Consider the following 24,990-nt stretch of genomic DNA (forward strand, 5'->3'; position numbering starts at 1 on the left):
TCGTTTCCACAAAGACAGAATTGTTGCACCCGCCCACTCGTTTCCATGGAGATAGAATTGGAGTGTTGTCAGAAGTCGTGCTTTCAGCGGCTCCGGGCACCGTTGTCGTGTGAACGCTCACCCAAAACGCCAGCCTGCTGTGGAGATTTAGAAAAACTCTGCGGAGGTTTACATTGCAACCCGTGACGGTGTTTCTTCCAGGAATCTGTTTGGCTATCATGGCCTCACGCTTCTCATTACACTGCCCCCTACAGGCTCGGCTCTGAAAAGCAGGCCCGTGTCAATGAAGACTGTTTTTGTAAACATAGAGGGTTGAAAGATCAGTTTTTGTAAAAACCCGGGTACCATGTGAACGTGACCTAAATGTCTGCTACTGAACTTGGCACTCGCTGAGTGTAGAACACGTCCCTCACACACACAAACACACTAATTGTGAATGAGGAGTGGAGGCCAGAGGAGGTGCTCCTGCATTTCATGTTTGCTTTTATTGTTGAAAATGTATCCACTCCACATCGAAGAGACACACAACAAGCACTGAACTACGTATGTGACTCGTGATCCTCCGCATCCGTAGAGTGTTACCTTAAAAAAAAACAAAAAAAACAAAACAAAACTGCAACTTCCTCTGTTTTTTCTTCTTCTTCGCGCTTTTGTTATTGTTATTATTATTATTATCATCAATAATCATAGTATTTTTTAATTTTTTTTTGTCTTCCTCTACACGAGTGGAAAGCTTGAATAATAACGAAGCGAGAGCGAGACAGTATCTTCTGCACGGGTTCTCCTGGAGAGGAGAACGTCTATGAAAACATAAGTTACCGGGCCATTTCGTGGATGAGCCAGAAAACAGTAAATTACAAAGGCAGCGGGAAAACTCCAGCAACTATTTACACTGTGAATCCGTAGAAATTTTTAAAGGTCTGGCGTCCCGAGAGGGAGGCCGGCGCTCAGGCCTCCTGGCGGGGCCCCGGGAGTGAACGGAGGGATTGGACCTGTGGAGGAGGAGGAGGAGGAGGAAGAGGAGGAGGCGGTTCTCAGGTGCTGATGGGGAAGCCGAGCGGCGCGCCCGTGGAGCCGGACGTCTCCTCGATCTCGGGCTCCTCCGGGGAGCCCGGCGGCGCCGCCTCCTCCTCCGGCTCCTTCTTGTCCAGCTGCTGCGTCTCCTGCAGCTTCAGGATGAGCTCCCGGATCTCCTCGCGCTTCGTCTTCATCCTCGGCTGGGGGAACCACTCCGACAGGTTGAGGGGCAGCTGGAAGCTGCTGATGGGGCTCTGCGGGGACAACGGGGGACAATTAGCGCTCCGCCCGCGGAAGGAGCGCTCCATTTCTCCACCACCCAAAAAACACCCAGTTTGACTCATTTGTAACGTCGTTGCTTCTCTTCTCTCGCCACCAATTCCTACATTCCTTTCCTCTGTTGCTCACGTCCATATTTGATCCTCTCACTTCTCTTTCACATCCCTCGCTTTAATTTCCCTCTCTCTCCCTCCCTCCCTCCCATGTTTCCTCACCTCGAAGAAGCTCTCCACGTACTGCAGGATATAAACGCCACAGTCACTGAAGTTGTCCTGCTGAGGCACTCGAGCGCTGGAGCCCTTCATCACGTCCTTCCCGAAGCTGCGCTGGACACCTTTCCGAACCTCCCACTCCACCTCCAGGTACCTGAAACAAACAAACAAACAAACAAACAAACACACATGAGGGCAGGAAGCCGTCTAGTTTTTCTACCGATACCAGGAGCAGAAACGAACATGCCACTTCAGAACTGAGGCAGTGAGGATGTACAGAATCTGAGGCCCAGGTTTCCATGGCGACATTTCAAGTGAAAACGCGGCGGTTTTGCGCTTCTTTCGTTTCACAAAAGTTCTGCTTTTATAGCAACATTTTGAAAGTGACGCCTGTTGGGAGGAAAGCTGAAAATGAATGAATGTTTTCATGTTCAGCCACTAGTCGGTGCTGTTGGTTGCGTACGGACCGACCGTCTACTGAGCATGTGCAGAGCAACTACTTAATTCAGGTGTGGTGCGCATGAGTAGTCACAGGATTTAAGAAAAGCTGCGCTTTGTCCGTTTCCATGGAGACGGAGTATTTTCAGAAAACTGCTCTTCTCCCTTTACAGAGTGGCATTTTCCCCAAGTTTCCCCAGACAGTTTGTGAAAAGTTGTTTTTCCGGTAACTGCACTTTTGAAAAGTTAGTAAACAGATTAGTAAACTGGTGGAGACTGACGCCGGGTCAGTGCTCAGTCACATCAGTTATGTAGTGAAATCCAGGAAGCTCTCATGAGTTATATCACAGCGTTAGAAATGATACGTCCTCTTCGGTTTTGATAGCGATCAGTGTTTTATTGCTGGAGGGTCCAAAGATGAGCAGGTGCTCTTCTTTGCAGCTGCGACTCACTTTGGCAGACGGCAGAAAGCTGCATTCGCTCTCTTTGGAATAAAGATGGATGTAGTCTTTTCAGCTGAGACACGCCTTGTACAGGAAGAGTGTGTGTGTGTGTGTGTGTGTGTGTGTGTGTGTGTGTGTGTGTGTGTGTGTGTGTGTGTGTGTGTGTGTGTGTGTGTGTGTGTAGCACTCACTCTCTCAGAGTTTTCATCACGGTGGATCGGGTCGGACCTCGCAGGGAGTCCATGATGAGAATACAAGGCCTGAAACAGAACCGGTGGATCACAGTGAGTCTCCAGCTCCCCCTGCAGGCACAAACACAGCAGTACATCCACTCACTGTCTGCAGAGGGTGGGTTTGGAGGCCAGGGCTGAGGTGTCGGCGCTGAGAGTGTCCTCAGCTCCGTCTTCACTGCACTCGTCCTGCAAAAAGACACACACACACACACACACACACACACACACACACACACACACACACACACACACACACACACACACACACACACACACACACACACACACACACACACACACACACACACACACACACACACACACACACACACACACACAGTCATGAAGCGACGGCCTGAGGAAGAAACGGGACGATAGACGACGGGACGGAGACGAGAGGGAATACCTGACAGGAGCTTTGGTCGTCTGAGAAGGTGTATGTGTCTTCCTCTTCTTTTTCTGAACCGTAACACAAACTGATTCTCTGGAGCTCGTCTAAACGGTAAACAAAAACACACCCGTTTTTTGTTTACCGACCAGGTTTTGTGGACTATAAATCACACAGACATCGGTTAGAAGGAGGGCGTCCAACTCACTGGTGTACTGCTGGTCCACGTCGGGGGCTGTGTGTTCCTGGACGCCGTCGGCAGCTCTGTCCTCACGTCTTTGAAGGCCGGGTGTTCGGTCGGAGGGTCTCTGCTGACGCCCGAGGAGCCCTCGGGGGCTCCGGGGGACGGGGGCCCCCGTGGGGCTGTCGCCTCCGTCTTTGTCCGGAGAGAGGGGGGCGGCAGTGGTCCGGGATGTTCTCCTCCGACTGGTGGTCCGTGGAGGAGCCGGGCGCGGGAATGGGACCGTGGTACAGCGGGTTGTGCTCAAACACCGGCCCCTCCAGGCCCGGGAAGCAGATCACTGCCAAGTACCAGTGAGCTCTGGACAGAGGAGAGGGGCGTTAGTCACGTCCCCGTCCTGTGAGGATTCACATCGTCGTTTAAAACCCAACCAGATCTTCCTTCAACTTCGTTCACGGAGTCTATTTGGCTCAAACGTCTTCCCTCCTCCTACAACCTATCAAACCGCCTCATGAGACGCTTTCACGAAGCCGACGTCTACTCGAAAAATGTCCGCGGGATAGGGACTGATCCGTGACTCACGACTCATTGATGGGAACAAAGATGAAGTCCTTCTGGAAGAGGTCGACGTGCCGGGTCCACGTCTTCACCCGGTTGTGCTTCCTCTTCTGGATGCTGCCAAAGCGGAAACACACGAGAGTGAAGTGACGCTCCGAGAGGCCTGAGCTGGACACTGGACGCTGGACACTCACGGCAGGTTGGTGGTGTCCGGGACGTTCCTGCGCTCGCGCTGGTTCAGCCTCTTGTAGAAGAAGGAGCTGAAGATGTGGATTCTTTGTGCGTCTTCTTTTTTTAATTTTTCTAAAACTAAATATCTGAAACAGGAGGAGGAGGAGGAGGAGGAGGAGGAGGAGGAGGGTTTGCGATGTTAAGAAGCTGCGTGGCCGTGGACGTACTTGCACTGCTGGGATACTCACTTTAAATAAAAGTCTATGATAACGTCGTTGAGGAATTCTCCATCGTTAAGGCAGTGGAGGTCTTCGTTGGTGACTGAGATCCCCCCTTTGGCTGGAGGAGGAGGGTAAACCATCAACCTGAAGGCACAAAGGAACCGGTTAGTGTGGTTACCGCAGCGCACGCTTTCGCACGTTTTCCAGTGAAGACGCCTCGTTCTGACGTTTTCAGAAAAGTTTGGCATTTGGCAACACTTTGAAAGACTGACAACGACGTCGTCAGCAAGCCAGGTGACGAGTCAGTGTTTGTTTAGTGTGTGCGGAGAATAAAACCCTCATAAACATTAACAATGGCAGGAAACAGACCATTGTATGGACAGACGACCAAGTTACGGGGTGACCGAGTTTGTAGAATTTCCAAGTTTTCCACCACTTCCAAGCAGTTTCAAAAGTTGCGTTTTTCAGCGTCACCAAGCACTGTTGTTGTGTAAACGAACATCCAAAACGGAACAAACGCTTTTCATTTTCACTTGGAAAAACGCCGGTAAAAGTGAACAGTGGAGTTGTCGAGCTGGCCCCCGCCCCCCGTGATCATGACTGGTGCATATCGATTCTGAGAGGCGCAGCTTTTAAAATCTTTTTGTTTGTTTGTTTGTTTGTTGATGAACTTTCCTGAGCTGCTCCGGAATTATTTCTTTTTGCGCCAGAAGAGTTTTCCCCTTCTCCCGTTGGAGGCATTTGAATTTCTTTTGATGAACTGAACTGCATTTCTTTCAGAATTTCTTTTTTTTTTTTCACATTAGTAGGGTGTACATTTGATGCGTATTACCTGGTGTAGGTTTGATGTGTGTGGGGGGGGGGGGGGGGGGGGGGGGGGGGGGGGGGATCAAAATGTGATGGGTTGTGTAAAAGACCTTACTGGGTAAAAAACATCTTAAATGTCAGGAGAGAGATCTGGCTACCATCCCCAACAACCCCCCCCCCCCTCAAACTGTCACAATCTGAACACAAAAGTTCTCTGAAGTAAAATATAAAACGTTGTTTCCAGTCGATCGTTTGTCGCGTGAGGAGGCGAGAAACAGAAGGCCTGCCACCGGCCGTGCTTAGAAATACGCCGTCATGGTTCAGAATATAGTAAAAAGAAAAGATTGTCTTCGATGGAGTTCATGACAGAGCCAGGAAAAGCAGCTGGCGACCCGCCGGCGAACAGACGAAACTCACTTCACAATTGGTCCCGAGAAGGTGGGCTGGAGGTCCGTCATGTCCTCGTCCTCGTCCTCAAAGTAGTTGGCGTTCTGCTGGCGGGTGGCCATCCGCGTGCGGACCGGCATGCTGACGGGCGTCACCTTGACCGGGGCCAGTTTGGAAGGAGCCTGGCCCAACTTCACCTGCAAAGAAGAAGAAAGATGCTTCAGGACTCAAGTGTGTGGAAAACATAAGTGTGTAAATCTATTGAGGGACATTGACTTTAATGGTGTAAAGAGCTCCTCCTCCATTAGAAGCCACTGCACTGGAAACATTCGATGAGGAATCGACTGATATTTGTCTGTCTGCAGCATCACGGGGATCAATATGTCCGGAACTTTCCCACTGAGGAAAGTTGTGTCAGTTTATTGACTCTGTCGGAACCCGGCCTTGGGCCTGCTGGTTCCTCCTGGTCGAAAGTAAAAGTCTCAGACTCTTATTTGCCTTCAATTCAACATGACAACGCTTTCAAATCAAAGCGGAAAACCTTCATTCCATATTTGATCTCGGAGCCACTGGAGGACGCAGCTTCTTGAAAGCTGCTGCCAAGGTGGAATAAAAAAAAAAACAAAAAAAAAACACTCCGTTGTCGTCTCCCTGGAAACGGGGTGGGACGCAACTTTTCAGAAACAATATTTTTTAGCAACTTCTTGGAAAGTTGCGTTTCCATCCACGTGGGAAAAAAACGCTGACACTGCAGTAAACACTTGGTCTGCACATGCTCAGTAGATGGGACAATCACAATAATGTCGTCACCATAACAATAATCCAACTTGGTCTGTCCACTAGAACGTCCTGTACTCCCATTGTTAAAGTTTAGTGTATTGTTCTCTGTTGCATGTGTGTGTGTGTGTGGTCGGAAGTCCCCTCAAAACACACTGTGTGTCCAACATTTTTAATTTCTCAGTCATTTATAGGTGAAAGATTGTGCTTCTCCAGCCCACAGGGTGAAGGATTAAAAAAAGAACGCAAGGCGATGAGCGCACCTTCTCCTCCTTCTGCGCCGTGGCCTTGTTGTAATTCACCAGGCGGATGTTGGCCTCCTCGAACTGCAGCTTGGTGGGGAAGTTGGCGAGGTTGTTGGTCCTGCCGATCTCGCTCAGGATGTCCTCCAGGATCATCTGCTCCTTCATGGCCAGGCCGTTCTCGAAGATCAGCACGATGTACTTCTCGTCCGACTCTGCGGGACGAAGCCACAACGCGTTCTCTTCAAACTGCCCCACAAAACTTCAAAATATGCTGATGCAGTCGCTTTTCAGTGACAATCCAAACTTTCTGACGTGAACGTTTGACCTGGGGGAAACTAAAACTCCCCCCCCCCCCCTTTTCAAGAGATTACATTTTCAAGACAAAAAAAAAAAAAACAATTCAACATCAAAAACAGTTCCCGTCAACGAGATGAAGATATTTCACTGAACAAACAGTGAATAAATAACAGCAGAACAACATAATCAGGTTGAATGTCTGAAAAGCATAACTTATTAAATAATTAATTCATTTCAACATGCTAGAAGTCTCATCTGATGAAAAGGGATATATTACTTTTTTTAAATAATTAATGATACAGAATATATATATATATAAGTATAATCATGATTATGGAAGGACATCATTCAAAATATGATACATTTATTCTATCAGTTTATAATGTTTCGTTATTTCTTGAGACTGGAAGCTTGGTTGAATAAATATGAATGGTTAACCTCAGATCGCTATAAAGCTGGAAAACAGGAAGAAACACTCAAAAAAAGATCAACGTTTCAGAAACAAAGAATGGCAAAACGAGAGCAGCTGCATGAGGCGCGCCTCTCGTCCGTGTGGTAGAAGTGGTTTCCAGTGAGTGTGTGACGGCACCGAAGCTCTGAGGGGCACTCACGGTCTCCGCTGCAGTCGTACCACTGGCCCCCCTTCTCCATGGACATGTTGAGCTGCGTGCGCAGACGCAGGCACTCGGCCAGCGTCGTCTGGAAGAACAGGACGGGAAGCTTCCGGACGCTGCACCACTCGCAGCTGATCAGCTCCGACGCCCGGAGGCAGACCTTCTCCACGCTGTTCTTGTCGGCTCCTGGGGGGGGGGGCAAAACACGGCCAACGCAAACTTTATACGGACTTTTCTAATGAACTGTGTCGATAACGAATGTTGGAAAAGGAAAAAAAAAACGATCCAGTCACATCCGTTGCTGCATACCTTCAGTTTCCAGCTGGATGTTGTCGATGGAAAACTGAGAAAACAAAAAGTCAAGAAAAAGAAGTGAGATTTCAATTTATCACGTTCAAATTGACCAGTTTTTACAAGACTGTCGTTTCTGATTCATGACATTGGAATAGAAAAACAACTGGGCCCCATGAGGGCTTTCCTCTTTCGTTTCAGAAAAGTTTTGCGTTTACACAGCATGGTTTTGAAAACAATGGCCGTCGACTGACCACGACGGGCTTGGTGACCATCCGGCGCAGCGTTCCCACCCGTACGCTCCGACACTCCAGGATGATGCTGTCACATTTGCTGGACATGTACTTGGGCTTCTTCACCCTGGGGGAGAACTGCTCCGGGGGCTGGTTTCCAAACTTTAGGAGAAGTGCAACAAGTTAGTTGATCGGTCCACGCCGCAGGGGCACGAAACGCGTGGCGCTGCCCGTCCCACCTGATCCTTCATGCGGGCCCTCCGAGGTATGCTGATCTTCATATTGACGTCTTCAAAGAATTCCGAGCAGGCCTCCGCCTCTTCCTGCTGCTGCTGCTGCTCTCCTCCGGCGCTCTTTACCGCCGCCTCCACCCGGCCCCCAGAGGGCGCCGGGGACGAATGGGCGGAGTCGGCGGGCCGAGGGGAGACGCTGTCCAGCCTGTTCACGCTCCCCGTGCTGGCGTTGTCGGCGTCCTCGTCTTCCTCGTCGTCGCTGGACAAGACGACTGAGGGGCAACGCGAGAGGAGAGGTTGATTCCACTTGGATTATTGCCTTAAACACCTGATAAACTTCTTTAAAAAATGATTGTGGAACAGATTATCTCTGGAAAAAACGACAACCTTCAACTACTCGCCGATACCGAGGACCGATAAGACGACTTACTCTATGCCTTCAAACAATACACGAAGGCTACGCGTTGCCATAACAACCACACGGGCCCCGCGGTGACTCACTGGGGTCGTTGAGCTCGCGCTGCTGTGCCGTCACCTTCCTCCCCTTGGCGCCGCAGCAGCTGGACGTCCCGGCAGACGGCGCCACCCGGCCGTTGTTGAGCGGCGGCAGGGCGCTCCGGATGTTCGTGATGCGTATGGGTAAGGTTTCCCCGCGGGGCATCCTCATGGGCGTGGCGGGCTTGTAAAAGTTCTGCTGCGCGCCGTTCGGCCCCGGGGACGGCTGCAGTCGGATGGGGGGCCTCGGGGTCGGGGACGACAGCGAGTCCTGCTGCTGGCAGGGCAGCAGCACCGAGGCACCGCCGCCGCCGCCGCCGCAGCTCCGACACTTCCCGCTGTCCTCCGCCGGCTTGTTGCACTTCACGCAGACCGCCTGGCAGACGTTGGTCCGGAGAGGCTGCGGAGGGAGGATGTGGCCGTAAATCAAGGTTTTCTCACTTCGAGCTGCACAAAATACCAGAGTCAGCATTATCGGGACATCTCTATGAGCAATATGTGTATTGGAAATAAAAAAAAGAGAAAAACAGCCTGTGATAAAGTCGTGTGAGTGTGTGACGTCTCAAAGTGTGTGGAAAAAAACACAATTATGTCACAATTGGTGTAAACTGAGGGAACGAGAAAGGGCACTGTTAATTCTGTATTGGGGACCTTTATATACTAACTAACTAATTAGCTTCAGACCTTCAGCTCCAAACTAAATTTAATCTCCCTCAATCACACTTTTACCGTCAACTTCAAGTCAAGTTAATACGGGAGCCGATCCCAGATTTTATAACCAAACTAATCAATGACACAAACATTTATTTTATTTATAAAATATATACATTTAGTCATGTTTATATTACGTGTTGGCCTACTGACCGAGGATTTTGACCGACTCCCACCCATATATGTGTGTTTTTTGTTTCATTTGTTTGTTTCTACCCAGAACCGTCTTTAAGAGAAGGGCCGTCTCTTTTTTTGACATCTAGTTCTGTGCCCCTTGTCTCTACTTCTTTGTGTCATTTTGTGCACCAGGCAGAGACGAAAACAAACAATTGTTTAGTTTTTTTTTTTTTTTTTTTTACACCTTCAAAAAAAACAAAAAACAATTTGTGCTGGAACAAATAATGTGTGAAAAAATACATCCATTACACTTGATTACCGTATTTTTTTGGACAATAAGTCACATGCTTTGAGGAAGTTTGGCTGGTCATGCGACTTCTACGCTACGATTTAAAGGTACATACCATTTAGGACCTCTAGATGTCACTGTGTGACAACAGAAAACCACCAGAACTTCTATTACTATGTATTGCAATGTGATTAGAGGTCATTTGTTACTGCAAGCATCACCTTCTAAATTATACATGTCCTTGTCACTCCTAATACACTCTTTTTTTGATTGTATCCAATCTCTCTGCTTGTTGTGTTTAAGAGCTGTTTAATGTCGGGTGATTTAAAAATTCCTGGAAATGGGGAAACAACTTGAAAGTGGACAGAAGTGAAAGGATTAACGAGACTTTTCCTCACCTCGGCTGCTTTGACCTGGGCAGGAAAACTGCAGCAGCCCTCCAACGGCTTCTTCTTCTGCTGGTAGCGACGCTTTATATTCAGGGACTCGTCTGAGCGAACGACACCAGAAGCACAGGAAACACTTCAATTAAAACGCATTCATTTGCCAACTGGGTGATTCTCAAATGTTGGAGCAATGGGAGATTATTCAATCTGGATCCACGGACAAATAAAACAAACTTTCCCTATTTGGGAAAACATTGCTTGGACTAAAACTCTAAAAAAAAGAGAGAAGCTTCCTATGGTAAAGCCCAGTGGAGGTATTGTGAAGCTTTGACAAACATTCAATGGACTGGTGAGCAATGAGTCCCAACTGATCCTCAAATTCAACGGCAAATCTTTTTGATTGGTTTGTTGTTTTTTTTAATTTGGACATCCTGAGATGTACCAACAGAATAAAATGCATAATCACAATTTAAGTAAAATCTATCAAACCACTGATGCAAAAAAAAAAAAGGTTCATCTTCATACAGCAACATTGTTTTTCTGAAACCACACTCACAACAACAGAGAACAAAACTCTCTAAACATCAACAATGGGAGAAGACCCCTGGCCAAAATGATGGAATCAGCAGGCTTGGAGGTCGTTCATTCAGTTGATTGACCCTTTGTTCACGTTGCAAACGGGAGAAATTGACAATGAAAAAAAAGAAGAGGGTAAATCAGTAGGTAAGGACCGTGCCCAGAGCAGAATCATCACTCAATATGACTTTCATCCAGTCATCCACAGTCCACCGTGGCTTTTCCTCGGCTTATCTTAACCTGCTTTTTCCTCATTTCTTTTTGCTGTGCATCTTCACTTTTCAAGACATTTTGCTTGAAGTTTTCCTGTCTTGACGCTCTGATGCCTTCCTTGGCCTCCCAGTACGCTCACCTTATACAACCTTCCCATCTTGCTTGTACTCGGCCCAGATTTTAGACACAGCCGACTGTGAACAATCTTTTGCAACATTCCGCGATGATTCACCTTCTTTAAGACGTTTAATAATCCTCTCCTTTGTTTCAACTGACATCTCTGGTCAGTCTGTGATCGGCTTTTTTTTTCTATAAAATTAAACAACTAAATGAACAATCCCCAAGATTGGTGATTCCATCATATTTTTGGGGTTGTATAAAACTTTCAAGTCTCCCGTTTCCATGGAGACAGAGCACTTTTTAAAAGTTGCATTTAGCGTCTGACTCTAAACTACGATGCAAGTTGAATCACGATCTGTGTCACGGACAGAATAACAACATGCATTATTTATCAATTAAAAATATGATTGAGAAGCTGAACTTTGACACTTTTACTCACATAAGGAAGTTAAATCAGTACTTTTACAAACCCCCTTTTTTCTGTAGTTGAGTAAAAAAAATTGGCTTTTAACAAGTAATAGTCGACTCAGAACTCTTGAATGTGTGTGAACCATCACAGGACAGTTGTTCTAGCCAATTGAAACCACAGAAAGTCTAAACTATTTTCAAGGCTCAACTACCATTTATTTTCTTATTCTAGGACTCCATTAAAATGAAAACGGTTTGTCAAAATAAAATGATTAAACACAAAATTAAAAAAAAGTTGCTTCAAATTCAGTTACAACATTTAAACAGAAATTATTACACATAAATCCTAATGCATTTTAAACTAATGTTTTAAATATATTGAAACTGAATTAATTTAAAATAGAATCTAATTTAAATAACATGACTAAATTTACATTTTCAGACTACATACATATAAATTAAATAAACATACTTCTATGAAATTTAAGTCACATAAAATTTAAATACAAAACAATATTACAAAATATTTCTTCAAAATATGTTATAACTAACAGAAAAATTATATTAATGAAAACAAAATAAATGTAGATTAAAAAATGTTTTTAAAGTATAAAAAAAATATAAAAATCCATCTAATATTTTAATAAAAAGTTAACCAAAAAACCTATGAAATGAAATAAATAAATTTAAACCAAATGTATGACTTCAATCAAATGTAACTGAATCAAAGACATCAAAGCAGATTAAAGTGAAACCAGGTTAAAGGTGTGAGGTTGTACCTGGGATTTCTGGACAGGTGAGGACGATGCTGTCGACTTCCACTGTGGGCTGAGAGGACGAGAAGTCGCTTCTGTGGGAAAACAACCAGCCTCGTCAGTAAAGTCCCTTCAAACTGAAAGTGGGAGCAATTTCAAAAAAATTGCTTTTGTGGCTTTTTTTCCTGTTGCGGTATTGGGCCTTCCGGGTCACCGTAGGGAAGGACTGGTTCACAAAAAAAAACAAGAATTGGGAGTGAAATATGGACGCAGTGTTACCTTTGGACCGGTTTCTTTATGGGCGACGACGGCAGGTGTGTGTGCTGGAAGTGGCGTCCTTGCAGGACGATTCCTTGCGAGGGCGCGGGACTGATGATGAAATAGTTGGTTCTATTGGGCATGGGGGAGGACGATGCTACAGTGAGAGGGGCGTCGCTGCGGAGGCAAACACAGAGGACACGGCGGTAAGAGGCACGAGGACAAACTGGCAGACCAGTGGAAGACGTCTGGAGGAGCGCGTGGCAACGTCACACTCATTTAACAACTGGAACATGAAAAGACGGAGCACAAATTCTTTTTAGCTCCATTTACCGTATTTTCCACCCTATAAGGCGCACCTAAATACCTCAAATTTTCTTAAAAGCTGCCAGTGCGCCTTATAGCCCGGTGCGCCTTATATATGGACGATTGTTCTACTCCAGGTTGCTATTTGACAGCTGAACAACTAGAAGCTTTTATTTTGACAACTCTAACTTTGCAACCGGATCTTCAGTGCGGACGAGACTCCGCACAACACCTTAATCACTCATGGTTGCACACCAACGTTCTAACAAACCAAAATAAACTAGATGAAATAATGACTCCCTAAACTGGGGAACAAAAACACAGCATAAACACAATCAACACAACACCAAGCCCAACAACAACCCACAATAACCTCCAACAACACAAACCATGAATTTGTCGCTGCAAGGCATGATGGGACATCATGCCTTGCAGCGACGAATTCAAACTGAGCTCCTCAGTGCAGCCGATAGAAACTCCCATAATTCATTGCAGCTGTTTGTGGTGTTTTAAATGCAATTATTGGGGGTTATATTTGGTTTGTGGTGTCGGTAATAATTGTGTTCTGTTGTGTATTTGTTGCTTAGTTCATGTAGTTTAGTTTATTATTATTATTATTATTACCGGTAGTTGTAAGTTGTCAACCAGTAGTGAAGAAGGTTTTGTGTGTAGTCTGGTACTGGCATAGGCTGCAGGTAGGACTATCAAAATAAAGCGTGTGCACCTCTCTGGGTGTTAGAAGCAATGGAAAATGTAACTTAATGGCTTTGAGCTATAAATGTTGCTGACCACTGGTCTGTTCTGTGCGCCTTATAGGGCGGTGCGCCTTATATATGAATGAAGTTGTAAATTATGTCAATCAATGTAGGTGCGCCTTATAACCCGGTGCGCCTTATAGGGCAGAAAATACGGTACTCTGATTACTATACATTAGGATTATTGTCTCTATTATAACTTTTGGTTTGTGTTACTATATTACTATTAATTATCATCATCATTATTATATTACATTGAAGCATTTGAAGACAAATAAAAAAAAGAATTAATTAGAAATTGATTTAGCTACACATATGATACATTTAAGTTGTGAAGCACATGTGAGGTTTATAAAATAAAAGCATAAAGACAAACTAATACAAAAAGATCAACAGGGTTGGTAAAAACCATTAAAAGGAAGAATTAAAGGTCTTACAGGCAAATAGAAAAGTCATTAGCATTTGAAAATATAAAGTACAGACACAAAAGTTGTATCTCATAAATTCAGACATCCAAAATGAAATGTTTCAAGCATTTTTTTTCCTTTTTTCATATTAAGTCATCAACGTTGAATGTGTCAAAGTCGGAGTTGAAATGAGTTCATTAAACCCGTACCCGAGCCTTTTGGGCGGCAGCTTGTTGAGAGGTCTCATGTGATTATTGGACCGGTTTTCGTACGTTCTCAGGGGGTCGGAGGAGGTGAAGTGCCTCAGCGAGGGGGACTGGAGACGGAAACAAAGCAGAGAAGACGACCAGTTTAGTGGGATTTAGTGGCCACTGATGGTCAATACAGTGAACTGCAGTCAGGGAAACCCACAAAACTTACAAATGGGGAAAAAAAAGACACATTTAGCTCTGTTGTAAATGACACCGTGTGTTTAATATGTGATTACAATGAGATGATGAGAACTTGGAAATAAACTGCTATCTAATTGAATTTACCTTTTTCTCCTCGGTGGAGGCGGGCGGCTGCCGGTCCATCTCGTCCACGCTCAACACGCCTGAACTGAGAGGGAAGGACACAAGTCTGATTAGCTACCGTCCGTCTGTTGCTCTTTTCTGTGTGTGAGAGCGAGGAAGTGTCTGGACTGTCAAGTCTCACTGTGTCCCGCCGTCACTAAACCAACAGTGTCCATTTACATTTACACTGACGATGTTTGGCAAGAAGGTCACGTGCAGGGAGCGCTTGATTCACCAGAGACGGCACACGTCGGGGCCTACAAACGTTTATTCTGAGGTGGTGGCGGAACATTTGTACATCTTGTTTGAATTAATGCAAGTGGACTTTAATTCAGGTTTTACTACGATACGCCTGAATGCTCAAATACGGCAATGAGTACAATTTGAAAACGGTTAAATATTCATTGAAAACAATGAAATGGTAAAAAATCTGTGAAAAGAGGAAAGAAAAAGGAAAATTCAAGAAGGAAAAAAATTTAAGGGAAAAAAGTGACAAAAAATGAAAAAAAAATTTAAGTAAAGATAAAATGTAAATGAAAATAAAAAGAATTCAAACAAATACTAAAACAGGAAAAAGAAGGAAAAGAATTGTATTTATTGCCGTCACTGTATCGTCTCATTACACTTTGGAATAAAAGAAGTAATTTCTGTTTATATTTGCCACATGGTGAGGCACCGATGGCACTTTTTAACACTCAAGTACAAGAAGGATGTGCTTACCTGCCGTCATGTACTTATTACAGGCTATTACAGGTTTTTTCTTTTATTGATGCTTTTACTGCAGTTTTCTTGAACTTGGCATTAAACACATTTGATTAAAATAAATAAATAAAGAACTGAGATTTTCATCTTAACTACATTACTTTTTGTAGTGTTGGACCAGGATCTACAACTACTGACGGAGCTTAATCAAGCAGCTTGAGCTTCTAAAATCATTATCATTTCTCATTTTCTAAAAGTTTCCACCTTCTTGTCTGCATTAACTTTACTAATTCGAGCCTACAGGCATTAAATATAAGAAAATGTGCAAAAACACTTTGGTGCGACACTGTGCATGTTCATAGCTTGTATTTGCCACGATGGCGAAGCGCTGCACTCGTCTGACGTGCGGCGGCGGCGGCGCCAGGGTTTGGTGGCGTTTGTCTGGTGAGGGAGTGAAGCGGTGTTCAGAAGGAGAAGTGCTTACTCGTGTCTCCTTTCCTCTTGGTTGTTGTCAGGGAGAGAATAGCTCCAGTTGTTCTTGTACCCTCCATCTCGCCTGGTCTCTGATCTGTCCAGGGCTTGAGTTGGACGATAAAGCAGACGGGCGTCAGTACACACACACACACACACACACACACACCTATTTCAGATACACAATATGAGATTGTCAAAGAAAAAGCTTGGTTTTCAGTAATGATAGGCAAAAACGCCGTTTTTGCGAAACACTACGACTGCGCAAGGCCGTCGTTCTGCACGTGCTCAGTAGGTGGACGATAACGTTTCCTCCGCCGTGTCGTGACGATCAGTCACGTGAAACGTTGTCGTGTAAACCCCCCCCCCCCCCAGAGTTCACTCAGTCAACAGTTGGTCTGATTTTAATACCTTTGAAATTTCACAAGCAGAGCTGCTTTGTTGTTGCATCCAGAAGCGTTTGAGTTAGTTTTTTTGGACAGCTTGCTCGTTTGGATTTGATACCATCCAGTAAGACTTCTGGCATCTCTCCTTGGGTCGGGTCGCCTCAGGAGTCTGCATTCTGCTCCACGTGTGGATTGATTAAAGCCTGCTCATGCGTTCATGTGCATAATGACGCCCCCGAAGCGTCGGATGATAAAACACCTATTATCTCCAAACTTCTTCTTTTTTTTTTCTTCCCTCCCCTTCCCCAGCCTCCCCTCACTGTGGAAATATAATCGCCTCAATCATTCTGCAGAGCGATGTCTGGCAGAATTACACTGCGCTGAGCCAGCGGTGCCCAAACGGCACAACAACAACAACAAAAAACCCAATCTGAGTCACATAATGAAGTCAATTCCTTTCCGCCGGCTGATAGTTGGCCTTGGTGGAGGATCGGTCCATTTCCTTTTACAATAAACAAACCCACAGTTTAAACGCGGGATCATTTAATGTAAAAACGTGAAACTGTGATACCATTTCTGGCCAATTCGGATCTTTATACCATCTGTAGATTAAATGTTGGTTATTTTACAGACACCTTTTAAAAACCTCATCTGGGTCTCAAAAAGTGAAGGACGACAGTATCCTGGTTTTTATAAATAGTCCATTTAAGTCCTTTTTATTTTTTTACCAGCCAACATTGTTTGAATGGTCAATGCTTTTCACAATAGAAAGAAAAGACGAGAATTATTATTGTAACGACAATAGGACTTTCAATACATACAAACATTTCACGTCTGGATGCTTTAAGATTTTATTCTTTTTGTATCTTTCCGCCCACCACTGATGTTTTGAGGAGGTTGAATTTCAATACATTCACACTGCAGGTCTATTCACTTATTATTTTGCTGGGGTCCCATTTTTTTTTTTTTGCACGATCATTCACATTACAGTTTAAACGTGACCTCCATCAGACCATCAGACCTCTATTTGGAATTCAAAGTCGCTTTTGGAGTTGAGGATGTTCTTCATAACCTGTCCTCTTAACGCCAGAATTCAAAGTTTGGACTGGAACAAATTGGGAGCACTTGGGTTCCAGATGGTTCCATGCAGCTCCAAACGGCAAGAAGTGAAGTCATCCCAAGACAAACAACAACAACAAAACAAATAACCTGTCATTTTCTTTGATATTTCATGCCATTACAAGCTTTTCGTCCACATTTCTTTCACACTTTGTGCTTCTGAAGCACCTTGCGTCCATTTGAGAGCAGTTTTGTGCCACTCTGTTGGCGTTCCTCTTTGAGGGTTTAAGAGAAAATGGCCTCAAACACACATTTCACATGCAATGCTAAGTCACACAAGCACAAAAGACATCAGCGGCAGGTTGCCGAGCACAGTATGCTCCCCTGCTCGCACCACGTCTCCCCGGAAAAAAAAAAAATCAACTGGATTTCTTTCAAGCCGATACCACAGCACACATGAGAAATCAGACGTGGGGGAGAAAGATGGAATAAAAAAATAGTGTATTTGTGGCCAGGCTCAGCCCAGTGACGTGACGAAGCTCGCCGCCGTGATCACACAAGCGGAGCGCCTGGCTGCAGGCCCAGCAGGTAAACAGCAGCTCAACCACCTTCCTGCAAGAGGACGTTCCCTTCAGTTCATGTACGCGGTTAAAACCTCCTCGTTCACCCCCAGAGAGAAAGTAGGCCTCGGCCCTGTTTTCCTCCCATTTTGCCTCATGATGCTTCTGCCCAGCATGTGCAGCTGCAGCGGTGGATTAACTGGCAACAGAAACACGCCATGATGCATTCGTTCCAAACCGAATCCTCCGCTTTCTTTTTTTATAAAAAGACACGACAAATCATCTCCCAAAGTTCAAGAACAGAAATATTGGATCACGCTGCTGAAGCTCTTGTGCCCGGCTCTTTTTTTTTTTTATAGCCGGTGCAAATCCAATCGAGCTGCTTTTTGTCTCGTCCAGGCTAATAGACGGTCAACCTCCATTTTTTCAACCTTCACAAATCTCTCCAGAAGCCTCGAATTACAGCGAGGGGAAGCGGAAACACACTCATTTAGTGGTGGCTAAAGAGAGCATAACGATGAATTTCCTGCTCTGCATACGAGCATCTATCTCTGTTGGGCGCTATGGCGACGCGGAGCGTTTTGCCACGTCAACATTTCAGCCGCTGATGGGGAGCTTCCTCTACAATCCAACAACTTAACTACACTCCAGTCTTAAAGCCACTCGTCTGTGACGTGAACTTTCCGGTAAACAGTTGCATGACAAAGGTTGGAGGTACGTTTACTCATAAAACCAGTGCAGTTTAAAGGCCTCAGTATACGAGCGGTGATAAACACTTTAGTTGAGAGGCAACATGCAGCCCCATTCCAACTCAAGGGGGTAAAACAGGTAAAATAATGCTATAATCAGCCTTCAAATTTGAACTTTAAAGTTTTTTCTTTGTTGTGACGCAGAGGATATGTGATGAGAGTGTCTATATTTCCACAAATCTAAACGATAGCGAATGAAAATAACCCTCGATCGCAACGTAGCTGATCAGCTCGAGTATCGGTATGGGGGTTACGATATCGACGTCATTCAAAAATCTGCGATCCATGAAGCCTCGTCTGCTTTACTGTTGCTGAAATTAGTGCTACCCCGAGTGTTTGGATGAATTTTACTCTGGAAACATTCTATCGGTGCTGCATTGCTGAAGAATTCCTATGGGGATGACTAAAGTGATTCTGAGGTTTTAGAGATATAATACGCTTATTATGAAATGATGACATCACTCAGACCCCCACATTGCCCAAAATGGAACTAAAATAGTTTGTACTGCTTCCTTTTCTGACCTTCTACTAACCTCAAGTTGTCTTTTAAGAGGATACATGCAAACATTCCTACATTTTATACTTTACTGTAGAGAGGAGCTTATTACAGCCTCATATTAAATCAACAATAATGATCATAATATTAAAGCAAACAGAGCTCTGGTATCAGAATAGTATCGGCAGATATACAAATTCAGGTATGGGCTCAGATCAGAAGTGAAAAACACGTGGATCGAAGCATCCTTACTTTAACAATCCCTTCTGCTGCAAGATACAGAAAATTGTCAAAAAAGACGTTCCCTGTAGCTGTTGCAGTATGCTTGTTTTTACTCGTAAAACCATGTGAAGCTCGATTTCTGCTTTTGCGGTAGCGGTCACAAGAGCACTTTGCCGTTTTAGCTTTGCGTGCTGCAGCAGCGAGCTACGTGCTAGCTTCCTACACAATGTCGGCCATATTACCGGAGGTGGGCGGACAACTGCAAGCAGGATTGTCTGATCTGCCCCGGGGAGGCGTGTGCTGCTCACTCTTGGATTTAACAGCACTTCTCCAACAAAGAAAACTTTTACTACATGATCGTCAAGGTCACATGTGGAGTTTCTTAAAGGTGTCCCAGGATGCAGTAGAGCAGGCCAATCGCAGTCCTCCTGGTCTGTGTACTTCCTCTTGATCTGATATCTTTAAGTTGAGCCTGATAAGTAAATACCAAAAAAACAAATTATGAAGAGGAGAAATTACATACATAAATCTCACTGGGAGATAACGCAGCTCATTACAACACTGAAATCATTCGAGTGTAAAATCTCCAGGAGGGTCATGGAACATATTTGGCCTGAATACGCTGTCATTTAGTCGACAGGAATTAGTAAACAGAACATTCCTAAAATGAATAACTCGCGAAAACTCGGCTGCAATCACTCACCAATTCAAATAACATCTGCAAACCAAACGATCCCTGCTCAGACTGAGCTGGAGTGGCGGAGGGTTGAATTACCTCCCAGCTAACCGGGTAAACAGCAAAGTGCAGCTGCAGACTGCACGTCTATTATGGAGCCAACACGGAGACACAAAACCCACACAGACACACTTTGGAGTGAAAAAGGAAGGTGACGAAGAGGAAAAGAGGGGAACACGCCGGCTTCACATGTTGGGGTCCCTGATTGACCGGTAGGGGGCAAGTTCTGCATTGTGAGTGGGGGTTATTGATCAGCCACAGCTCCTCAGACTATGTTGCCCCCTTGTTATGGATGAAAAATACTGCTGCAGCTCGGCTTCACAGTGCCACAGAACCATCCAGCCACATGACGCTTTTCACTCCAGTCGGTCGGGTTGTAATGAATATGAACCTCCAAAGCAGGTCTGCTAAACACGCTTTAGTTCAGGGACCTACACAACATCCCAATTTCATCTCAAGGGAGCCAGACCGCTAAAGTCTCCTACGGAGTGCGATTTTAACACTCTTGTAAGTTCACAGCGAGCCGCACTGTACAACGTGAATCCAATAAAATCTTGTCCGTGACACAAAGTTTGCCGTGCACAGAACGCACAATGAGAATACAAACTGAATCGCAGCCTATGACGACGTCGGTTGACGTGATTGAGAGAAAACCCCATGTAAATAAGGGGCGGGAAAAGAACGCTGCTTGGTAAGACGCCAACTTGGGACGCCAATTTTACAAAGGGAGCTTGAAGTAAGTACGCGTTCGCATTTTACATCAGCATTTATTGATGTGATCTTTAATTTTCCAACAAAACACGCAACGTGTAAGCGTAAAAAAACAGGGTGAGGGAGGAGTCACGATCACCCCAAATATCTGACACCGTCGGGATTGTACTGCAGGTTGTGTTTGGTCGAAAGACCCCGACCATGGCCATCCTTGAACCCGACTCTCTCATGATTATCTTGTGTCTGGGATGACTTAAAATCACAGTGTGCCGTGGCTTTAAAATAGTACCAATAGTACCTTTAAATTAACACTCAGCAGATTTTCTTTATTATGGCACAGAGATATGTGATAACAACATCTATGTTTTCACAAAACTAAACAATTAGGGAATTTCTGCTGGAAAAATGCTGTCAAATAGAGAGAAATAAACCTCTCCTTTAGACTGAATGTGGTTGAGGCTCATCATACCATGTCGTTTTGAGCCAAAATGCCCTAAACATGAGATTAAAGTGGCATTTGATTATGACGACTTTCAAAAGCGGATGCATTCTTCTGCGTTGCAGGTGAGATGGATTTCAGCTCTTCATGCTTTGGCATGAAATGACATGTGAAGTGATGTGAAGTGATGTGGGCCTTCTTCGGCGATATGATTCGGAGAGGTGACATATAAGTAAAGTATCCAAGTAAAGAGTTGTCTGCGGTGGTATTCGACTGTCGTACAGGCAGGAAGGAGTGAAACCAAGTCGGGGTGCCTACTTGTTGAGTCTTATTGCTCGGCAACACCTCCAAACCCTATTTGTAGTCTTAGATCAAGTGTTATGGAGATCACAGTAAACCTATCAGAGAGTTTTAAAGCAGCTTTCATTGTGTTCATTGAAAATTATCTGGGAAATAGCAGAATGAGTCACATTTGAAATGTTTACCGACACATGGGAATGGTAATCATGAGCAAAGATCACTCAGAAACTCTTTTTTCATTGACATGTCTGTCAGGAGGAGGCTGCTTCAGGTTGGAATGACGTGAAATAATGTATTTTAGAATAAGAATTCATTAATTGTCGAAGGGTTTAAGGAATCATTAACATCTGTATTGTGTTTTAAAGTCTTTATGGAGGTCATTGATCAGCAGCACCTAAAAATAACTATCCATAGTCTTTAATCATGATTATTGCTGCAGCTGTGCTTCACGGTGCCACAAGGAAAGGCAGTAATAAACCTATTGTATAGCTCGATTTAAAGGAAATGTGATTTTTGACGAACCGGTAGAGAAAAGTAAGGTTTACAGAAAGCAACAACACAAAGCTGTGTTTACTATTATTGCTAGCCTGTTAGCACTGTGCTTGTTAGCATTGTGTTTTGGAGACTGTGTGTGCTTAATGCCTAATTTAAACACGTCTTTTAGTCGACTCCAGCAACACTGCCTTTTTTTAGTGTGTTGAATAAACGTGTTGTGGACCGTAAAAGACCCTGCAAACACAGGAAGGCCTGTCTCCAGGTCCACACAGCAAAAGAAAAATCGCCTGCTAACGTCACTGCTAACGGCTAACTCCAGCTAAAAAAAAACACCCCCGCTGAGAAGAGCCGAGCCGAGCCGGGCCAGGCCGGTCTACGACTCCAAGGCCCAATGGATGCAGCTTTACCCCTGGAACAACAGCTCACCCCCTGCCTGGGGATGTAGCAGCGAAGTGCGGCTAACTGCCGTTAGCCAGCTCGCCGCGTAATTAAAAGGAGCTGAAAATCCGCCGCTGCTCGCCGGGCTCGAGACCCTGTGTGCCGCTACGGGAGGCTGACGGCCCGCCGGAGCCGGGGGTCGCGGTGTCACGGCTTACCTTCAAAGAAAAAGCTCCTATTGTGGGCCATGTTTATTCCATGATCCTCCTCGGATAACAGAGGCGCTCCTCGGACACTCTGCACAGCAGCTTATCGGCTATAATGTGGCAGCGGCTGGGTCCCACAGCGGTGAAGCGATGACAGCCACCGGAAGCACAGCCATTCGACCAGGCGCCTTCGCAATAAGAGCCGAGCAACGTTCTCTGACAGAAGGACAAATCAAATGTCTGTCAAAAATACAACTTCCTCTGTAGTGTTGATGGTCGACACCACCCAATCCAGGACTTCATGGGGCCGCAACCCCAGTGCATCCCAGCACCAAGACAAGATTTGAAGGGGCCAAGACCTATTCAAGATCAATATCCTGAGTGTATTAAGACAAGACCAGGATTTATAGGGGTGTAGACCGAATCAAAACTAGAGGTTCCCAAAAAAAGCGCAAGATTCTATGAGACCAAGACCAAGTCAAGACGAAGAACAGTTCATCCCACTAACAAGGCATGCCTGCCAACACTCCCGATTTCTAACCCTTTCTTCTGCCCTGCTCCCGATTTGTGACTTGGTCCTCCCTTAGAGCCTCGTATTGGGGCCTGACGATGATGTTCATGTACTCTGACATTAACTTTTAGGTTTTTAGTATGGCCAGATCAACATCTGGGTTAAGGAACAGCCATGATGGGACGACTGGCCAGCAATGTACAACCGAACAGTGTATATGCACAAATCTTGGTCTGAAACCTTCATGAGAATGGCGTGGCCATCATGCCTCCCATGGCTGGAGGAGAACAAAAATGTATGGAAGCACATTGTGACGCCTTTGTCTGCAAAACCTTGAGGGTCTCTTGGAGAACCCAAAGTACATGAAGCTGCTCCGAACCTGATTGTGAATGTCTTGTTTGCCTTGCTGTGTGCTGCACAAGATGGAAACTGGCTGTTGCGTCTGTCAGCCATATGTGGTGTTTCGCTTATGACAGAGTATACTATGCACGCTATTTACCAGTATACTATGCTGAAATGATAAACCCATTAGTTTGACTGCCAGGTTGATGTGGTTGTCAGGAGAATTTCCCTCAGTGAGACAGAATACACAGGAAGCAGACTGAGAGCAATTCGAAAATGTAATACATAAAAAATTTCATTACATTATTCTTGCAAAAGAGACAAAGTCACAGTACAACCTCTGCATGATTGTCCAGGAGTCTGTCTCACTCTGAAGTCAGACGGCGCCTTCTTAAAAGCTGAATTGTTTTGAGTCTGCATTGAAGGACACCAAAAGCAGCACAGAAGTTCCAACAGTTCTGACACAGGTCATCCTTCAACACAGACTACAAAATGACACGCCATTCTTTAGTTTCTTTTGTGATCAATTTTATTTTGATTAATTGTGACTGAGATTAAACAAGATACAACACTTTTTTTTACATAACACAAATACAAAAACAAACGAACCAAAAAAATCCAACAAAACATAATAGTTATCATTATCATAGGTTCAGCAGCATATGGTGAAAACAAATATATATTGCTGGAGCATGTAGGAGTGGCGGGACCAGCCTCGTCAGTTCCCTCAATTCCCCTCAGGAGCTAAAGTTTTGCCTTCAATTTTCACAATACTGACCATACGTTACGCAAAATCTCTGACCTGCAATATCGCTCAGGCCACAAGAGCCGGGGACTTAACCAAGAACATAAACCAAAACATCAACTGATAAGCAAACAGTTCAACAGAAAACAAACACAAAGTGTGTTAAGTTTGATCATTGAGAGGCCACGTTAGTCCGGAGCTGCTCAACCGGAGGACACGCCCACATCATGTCAATAAAAGTACCTGGAGCCGTCAAAAAGCAGCTGCTGCAAGACGGATCGTTTGTCGATTTCATAACATGTAGCCAGGGTTGGGAAGGTTACTTGAAAACTGTAATCCATTACAATTACAAGTTACTGGTCAAAAAAATTTATCCAGTAACTTACTCTCAGTACTAAAATATAAAAAAGTAACGTGCCAGAGCACTTTTAGCTACTTTTGGATTATTTCACCAGCAAACGTAAAAAATAAAGACAAGAAAGAATAGACTGTGTCATCTGCTCAGTGTATTGACACGTAAATCAAAACTCAGTAACAATCAAGTGTCCAACACTGATTTTTTTTAAAGAATCAAAACCACAATACAAAAAAAACTTTTAATTTCTATTCAAAAAAATGTGCCCATCTTTTCCAAAACACTCTCTCTCTCGCTCTCTCTCTCTCTCTCCCCCCCTCTCCCCCCCCCTCTCTCTCTCTCTCTCTCTCTCTCTCCCTCTCCCTCCCCCTCTCTCTCTCTCTCTCTTCGTAGCTGTTGAGATACTCAAAGAAGCGACAAAACAATCGTTGAAGCTTTTTTTTCTGACGAGCTGCTCGATATTGGTTTCAGTTGAGCTTCAAAGATCAGAGCCCTGTTCCAGAAAGCGGGTTATGTGAAAATCCAGAGTAAGTTAACCCTGAATTGAGGGAAACTCTGAAGATGTGAAAAAAAAGTGTATTGCTTGAGTGAACTGTTATTTGAAACCTTATTTTCTACTCCATGTATTAATCTTCATGTGTCTATTCCAGTGAAGCATTACTGCAAGATAAGTGGAGCCGTACACTGGACTAATGTAAGGATTTTGGCAACTTGACCCTACATTTGTTCATGTCAAAGTATTTTGAGAAATG

At 44.7% G+C, this 24,990-nt stretch overlaps 1 protein-coding gene across 1 annotated transcript; it reads right to left on the bottom strand.

Moving 5' to 3' along the window:
• Window positions 1-463: 463 nt before the first annotated feature.
• senp6a (SUMO specific peptidase 6a) lies at window positions 464-22,421 on the bottom strand. The gene is given in 26 exon segments (XM_080514495.1): window positions 464-1,271; window positions 1,512-1,662; window positions 2,581-2,649; window positions 2,726-2,808; window positions 3,029-3,117; window positions 3,219-3,243; window positions 3,246-3,351; window positions 3,353-3,405; window positions 3,407-3,551; window positions 3,774-3,866; window positions 3,944-4,066; window positions 4,169-4,285; window positions 5,366-5,532; window positions 6,376-6,569; window positions 7,266-7,454; window positions 7,578-7,611; window positions 7,814-7,954; window positions 8,032-8,297; window positions 8,527-8,920; window positions 10,036-10,127; window positions 12,120-12,190; window positions 12,375-12,530; window positions 14,031-14,137; window positions 14,358-14,421; window positions 15,562-15,655; window positions 22,298-22,421. Coding segments are annotated over 26 exon segments (3,291 nt in total). The 5' UTR covers window positions 22,329-22,421; the 3' UTR covers window positions 464-1,034.
• Window positions 22,422-24,990: the final 2,569 nt, after the last annotated feature.

This window comes from Blennius ocellaris (genome assembly GCF_963422515.1).
Source record: "Blennius ocellaris genome assembly, chromosome: 18".
Lineage (NCBI taxonomy): Eukaryota > Metazoa > Chordata > Actinopteri > Blenniiformes > Blenniidae > Blennius > Blennius ocellaris.